This window comes from Enhydra lutris, unplaced genomic scaffold (genome assembly GCF_002288905.1).
Source record: "Enhydra lutris kenyoni isolate GAN:26980312 unplaced genomic scaffold, ASM228890v2 scaffoldscaffold1, whole genome shotgun sequence".
NCBI classification, from domain to species: Eukaryota; Metazoa; Chordata; class Mammalia; order Carnivora; family Mustelidae; genus Enhydra; species Enhydra lutris.
The window spans coordinates 66,235,021-66,242,081 of NW_019154085.1; the positions used below are offsets into that span (position 1 = coordinate 66,235,021).

At 46.7% G+C, this 7,061-nt stretch overlaps 1 protein-coding gene and 1 pseudogene across 1 annotated transcript in view; one reads left to right on the plus strand and one right to left on the minus strand.

Annotated features, from left to right (window-relative positions):
- Nucleotides 1–6,064, minus strand: part of LOC111141989 (LDL receptor related protein 2) — a 202,141-nt gene extending 196,077 nt beyond the window's left edge. The window contains exon 1 of the mRNA XM_022494900.1: nucleotides 5,827–6,064. Within this exon, the coding sequence (XP_022350608.1) occupies nucleotides 5,827–6,064 (238 nt within the window). The remainder of the gene's footprint in view (nucleotides 1–5,826) is intronic.
- LOC111141993 lies at nucleotides 1,003–1,492 on the plus strand (annotated as a pseudogene).
- Nucleotides 6,065–7,061: the final 997 nt, after the last annotated feature.

Consider the following 7,061-nt stretch of genomic DNA (forward strand, 5'->3'; position numbering starts at 1 on the left):
CAGATCAGCCTGAGATAGTCTGAGCCCCCATTTTATATTATGTTGAGTCAAAAGAAATTGCCAGTATTCGGCTGTCTAGAAAAACAGCAATCCCGTATGTTTCAACCTAATAGCTTTACCTTTTCAATTACATATTTCAATAAACTTCCTTTTGGCTCCAAGCAGTTTAGAGTTCTGTCATTTACAAACCTAAGTGTCTAGACTAATATGTAAAGTTGTGACCACTAAAATGATAAACCAGGGGTGCCCGGGTGGCTCAGTAGGTTAAGCCTCTGCCTTCGGCTCAGGTCTTGATCTCGGGGTCTTGGGATCAAGCCCCACATCGAACTCTCTGCTCAACAGGAAGCCTGCTTCCCCCTCTCTCTCTGCCTGCCTCTCTGCCTACTTGTGATCTCTCTGTCAAATAAATAAATAAATCTTTAAAAAAATAAAATAAAATGATAAACCAGCATGCACAGATGCATCAAAGAACCACCTGTGTTAAAAAGAAAAAGAAAAAACCCACAAGATACTACAGTATCTTCTTCTCAAATTTGAAAAAAAGTTAAATTCTTGAAGAGGTTAATAAAAATGGATAGAAATATATTATGTGAGACCTCACAATCTATAAAACATTTCACACTAATCTCACTTAATTGGCATAACTACCCTTTAAGGTAGATATGTGCCCATTTTACAAATAAGAAAACTGACCTGAGCAGTTGAGTATTGTCCTGAATTTCCCACATAGTAAATGTCAGAGTCAAGATTCAAACCCAGATCCTCTAACTCTAAAATCTCACACTCTTCCCACTTCATTTCACCATGCGGAGATTGTGAAAAAATTGCTTAGGAAACATTTCCATGGACCTCAACAGAACACATGAAGCATCAAAGAAATGTCTCTGGAGCTGCCATCTTGCGTCCCCACATGTGTGCACCTAATCTCAGCTGGTCTGCCAGGAGACCCCCCTGAGCGCCAACCCCTAGTCCCCCACGCAGTCCCATTTCCGCTCCAACAAGATGAAAGAAACTATCACCAACCAGGGGAAACTCGCCAAATTGCAAGCACAAGTGCGCATTGGTGGGAAAGGAAATGCTCGCCAAAAGAAGGTGGTTCATAGAACAGCTACAGCAGATGATAAAGAACTTCAGTTCTCCATAAAGAAGTTAGGGGTAAACAATATCTCCCGTTCTGAAGAAGTGACTATGTTCACAAGCCAAGGAACAGTGACCCACTTTAACAACCCCAAAGTTCAGGCATCGCTGGCAGCGAACACTTTCACCATTACAGGCCATGCTGAGACAAAGCAGCTGACGGAAATGCTACCCGGTATCTTAAACCAACTTGGTGCAGTAAGTCTGACTAGTTTGAGAAGACTGGCTGAAGCTCTGCCCACACAATCTGTGGATGGAAAAGCACCACTTGCTATCGGAGAGGATGATGATGATGAAGTTCCAGATCTTGTGGAGAATTTTGATGAAGCTTCCAAGAATGAAGCAAACTGAATTGAGTCAATTTCTGAAGAAGATAAAACGTGAAGAAGTTACTGGGAGCTGCTATTTTATATTATGACTGCTCTTTAAAATTTTGTTGACGGATCTGATAAAATCTAGATCTCTAATATTTTTAAGCCCAAGCCCCTTGGACACTGCACCTCTTTTCAGTTTTTGCTTATACACAATTCATTCTTTGTAGCTAATTAAGCTGAAGAAGCCTGGGGATGAAGTTTGAAACAAGATTAAGAAAGTTCTTTGCTTAGGAAAAAAAAAAAAAAATGTCTCTGATATTTCAAAACAACACCAATCTGACCATTTTAAAACTCAGGCTGAAACATGTCAAATCTTTCTAACATTGGTGAGATCCTGGCCAGGGTTCTTAGAACTTGACACCATTATTGTAAATTTTTTAATTAAATACCTTTTTTTTAATAAAATAAAACCTGTCAGTGTTCTTAGAGTACCTGCTTAGAGAACATGGACAATGATCAATTACCATGAATTAAGACTAAAAACCTATCCATGTAGCAGTCTGTACTACGAAATCTGAAAACCTAGGAATATGCTTTGATGGCCCAAGATTTTTGAAAAATAGATCTACAGGTATGGTCTTTGGAAGCTGGAGCACCAACATGGAATAAATTCTGGACCAAGATGAAAACACATGGCTCTATTAACCTATCCTCTTAGACTTGAGATTTCTCTTAGACCTGAGATATGTGACCCATCCAATTTTTTTAAGAGGATTGACCAAGGTGATCTTTTCATCAATCATACTTTCCTCGTATGTCAGGTCAGAAATCAACAGAAAGGCAATCTACAGGCCTCCTCAACCAACCAGGCTGAGGACATTCCAAGCACATGTATCTAAAAATGATCAATTAGAAGGACACAAAGAGGAGACGGGGTTTAGATCTTAGTTCTAACCTCCGTAACATGCCCTTAGGTGAAGGGCTTCACCACCCCCCTTTCACTCCATTCAGCCCCTTCTTCTTCCCTCCAGGGTTTAGTTGCTTATCTATAAAATAATGCAAGTAGATCAGCTGATAGCTAAGATTTCCTCCATCTGTAAAAGTCTAAGTTTCTATTAGAATAGGACAGGCACAAGATTGCATCAGGGATTTTGAGCAGGAGCCCTATAAAAACTGGCCAGTAAGAACTTCAAGCAGGGGCGGGAAAAGGCCAACTGCTGGGAAGTAAAAGCAGCAGTGGTATCAGAGATGTAATAGAACCAAAATGTTTCAGACACAAAATGTTGCATGCTTATTACCGGCCCCAGAATCCTTTTAAATATGTAAACTTCACCTGAAGATGTAATTGTCATAAAGCTGATACTAACTGTAAAAGGCATAACTAAGCATCTATTGGAGGAAAGAATGTAACTTTAAGATCAATACCATTTTCTCAAAAAACCTTCCAGGCATATCCTAAGAGCTGGGAATTCCTCAAATAAATGTTAGTGAAACATGCCTAAGACTTCCTTATGCACACTGAGAAATTAGAAATATGAATAGTAAGCCCAAAAAAAATTTACCTTTAGTATTGGTCAATATAATAGCTGCTAGTTACGATCATTGTCTATAGGCCTTACACGTTCCGCCCTTTTATCTCTTTATGTTAATAAATGCCACAGAACAGATCCCTCCTGTTATCCCATCAATTTGGCAGGTCAGCAATCTGAGCCATGAAAGTTTCCTGACTTCCCCTGAGGTCACACAGCCAGAAAGTGTAGAGCCATTGCTGAAACCCAGACAGCTTGGCCCCAGAGCTCAGTTAGGCTCTCTAAACTTTTCTTCAAAGCATTATGCAAAATATGAATACACAAACAATTTTAGCTATAGATATGCTATAATTTTTCTAAAGACTAACCATAAAATATTCAGAGTTCTTTTCCAATATCTAATGATGCAAACCTTGCAGGAAGATCTTACCTAAAATGTGTGCTAACATAAGGACATTTACAAGGTCATCACACTCTACCTGAATAGTGTCAATACAACAGGAATCTAGAAATCTCCTTAACCTTCCAGGCTGAGTATATTCAGAGGACAAGTAGGAAGACTGGGAGTGAGGATACCTGGGATAAGGTGATAGAAACCTGAAAAGAATTTCTGAAAAAGTTTGTTATGGCAAAGCAGGTAGATTTTACCTTCTGTGGCAAAGACATAAAATGCCAGTTTCTTTAGAAACCTTACACATGGGTAGTAACCTAGGGAGCATGACATTTTTAGTACAAAAGAAAAGAGGGAAATAGAGGAGAGAGTCACATACTATAGCAGTGAAATTATACCCTCTCTTGGACTGGCCTCACAACTCTGCCCACAGTATGACCTGGGACAAATTACTTCATTGCCCAGTGCCTCCATTTCCCATTAGTAAAATAGGGATTGTAAGAATACTGATATCAAAGCGTTATTATAAAGATTAAATATCACTAAGCATAAAGCACTAAGAACAGGGTCTGCCACATATGTAAGTTTATGATATGTAACTCTTACTGTACATAATATTATTAATTATTATTGAAGAGGCATGGATGTAAACTACTAAGAAGAGTAAATACAGTTTATTTGGTGACTAAACCATCAACCCAGGGGATAAAGTATCTGTTTGATTGTATGGGGACAATCCAGATGTATCCCAGATGAACCCGGACAAGATTTCTTTTTGCCAGGCACCGACAGGAGCATATAGTAAATCCTAAGGCTATATTTAGGACATAAGATGTATATCACCCTAAGCACTGCGGCAAACCCACCACAATACTAATAAATCCTCTTTCTGTGCTAACAACACTGAGAAAATGTGTTCAAAACAAGAATTATTAAGTCTCCCCCTGCCTCCCCTCCCTTTCCAAAGATTTTTACAAGACCAGTGGGGTTTGTTGGCATTTCCAAATTTCTTCTCAGGAAGTCTGAAATGGGTACTGCTAGGAGTTGCTGTATAATTACTTAGTTGATTCCCTCTAAGGAGCTTACACTAAGAATTGAGGAAAGAAAGCAGATTAACCATTTGAATACATGCCACGGCCCATCCACAGGCTTTTCCCTCTCCTCCATAAATGGGGGCTTCTACAGTCCCTACCCGTCAACCCCAATATGTGATCCAGGGAAATCAATTTATTGCTTTGGCTAATCCTACAACAATAGGGGTTTCATTTTCATTGTAGGGCAATTAAGTTGTCCGACGGGAAGGAAGGAGCAGGAGGGGAAAGAAGGGGGGGGGGAGAACTCTCCCGTCCCCACAGACAGATTAGTCCCCGCGGAGGCAGCAGCGTCCGTTCTGTCTGTCTGGTGGTCAGTCACACGCAGCTCCGGGCTGCTACCTAGCAACGCAAAGCCTGGAGAGAGCTCGCGGGTTCCCCTGCCTCCTCCTCGCCCTTCCCATTCTTCCCTGGTCGGTCTTCCCCCCACCCCCCCGCCCCCTCCCCAGTCCGCGCGCTACTTTCTATCTGTCTTCAAATTCCCTCTCTCCCTTCCTTCTCTCCCTTTTCATTCCTACCTGTCTTCTCTCTCCTCTTCCCCCTTACTGTTTTTATCCCCTCGACTTCTTCCTCCCTTTCTTCTCTGCCTGTTTCTGTAAAAATGTAAACTCTAGCAACCTGAGAGAATTTTTAAGTGCTTCATCCCCGAAACTTTCTCCATCCGAGCCCTCAAATCTCTGGCCGCACAGACGGGGCCTCATTCATCAACACAAAAGCCCCCACCTCCCAGTTGAAAAGGAAAACCCTTCAAAGAAAATGCCCCAGTATATCTGTTCTCTCGGCCAATCCCGCCTCCCGGCCTTATCTCGGCTCGTAAATGATCTGTATCGAGATGCGGTCTCTTGAGGGTCAACGTGGGACCAAGTTTCGCTGAGGAGAAGGGGGGAGTGCTCTAGCCCGCCAAGGGATCTCCCCGGCTGAGCGCTGCAGGTGGAACACCGCGCGCGGAGAACCGCGGCGAATCTCCCAGGCCCCCAGAAAACAAATCTGTATGGGGGGCAGACTGCGCACTGGCTGGGAGAACTTCAGTCTCCGGGTTCCAACTGCGGAGTGCTTTCCAGAGGTTCGGGAGAAAGTCCCGTGGGAACAAAGACGGGGTCCCCGTGGGGCGCGCTGTCACCGAAACCCGCGGAGCTACCTTCTCAAGTTTGCGGCTGCTCAGTTGCCGGGCGGGCGAAGGAGGGGTGCTCCAGCTCGCCCCTCGCTGAGCAACCTGAGCGCCCCGCCGGGAGCCGCTCCAGTGCCGCCGCCCTGCCCTAGCCCCTGTCTGGCCGCGGTGCCCTCAGTGCGCTTACGGACCCGACCCCTGCCACTGCCGGTTAAGTCCGGTGCTCTGCGCGGAATTCCGGCCAGCGAGCGCTTACCTTGGCCACTGGCCCGCCCCAGGCAGGCGGCAAAAGCCAGCAGCAACGCGCACGCCACCGCCGTCGCCCCGCGCTCCATCCCCGCGACCATCCGCGGCCCCGGCCTTGTGGTTCCTTCCCCAGGAGGTGGGCGCGCGTAACACACAGCACCCGCCGCGCCTCTGCTAGCGAGCGCTCCCGGAGGCCTGCACCTCGGCAGGGTCCTAGTGGGGGAAAGCCGAGCCGCGCGCCGAGGCATCCCGTTTTCTAGCCGCGCCAGTCCCCACCCTCCAGACCGTGCATAAAGCCCTGGAGACCCGACCGCCCCGGAACTAGCATGCGGGAATCCAGCCGGGCAGGCCCCCTGCCGCCCGCCCCGCCCCCTGCACTTTGCAGCGCTGGGAGGAGTAGGGACTCGAACACACGTGCGCTCACACATGCACCGTTCTCACGCGCGCGCGCGCACTCACACTCGTCCTCATACAGCCTCACACACGCAGTCCAACTCCTCACTGTCACACAACCTGACGGCCTCGCACGCTCACTCGCGCGCCGGCATGCCACACATTCCTAGAACACGCGTGCGCGTAGTCCACACTCACACAAACACTGACATGTGCACGCACACTTCGCAGTTACACATCCTTCGTTCACACACTCCTCGCAGTCTCACACTCACATGGGAACCCTCGCCCGACACAGGCACAGCCTCTCTGCGGGATTTGCCTCCGCACAGAAGTTTGCAAGACAGTCCGCGGGAGAATTTTCTTCCTTTTAAAAGGAAGAAAAAGAAGAGATTGAAGGGAAGGGAAAGGGAAATGAACGGAATAAGAGCTCCTGGAGAGATTTGTGACCATTCCACCTGAAATCCCTAGGCTTCTCAGAAACCCTGGTATCTCCCATAGAGTTGAGACGCTGAGATGGGGTGCTCTGTGTTTTCAGAAAGCCCTACAGCTCCCTCCTATAAGGCAGCGTTAGACAGATTGCCGGGGGCTCCGGCCCCCAAGAGCCCTTCGAATGAACCTTACGCTCACCCTCAGAACATCGTCCTAGGACCGTACGTGACGCTAGAGCCGACAGAAAAAAGGGGGGGGGGTGATGCAACTTATCTCTTTGCCCTGGGATACCTGTCTGTGAGAAGGGGCCGTTCTCGGACCGGTGTCGCCCCCAGATCTAAGGCCCCGGGCTGTGGATTAACTCGGCAGCAGGACCACAGGAGTCCTTTCCCCCAGCCAGAGGGGCCGTGACAGCAGAGG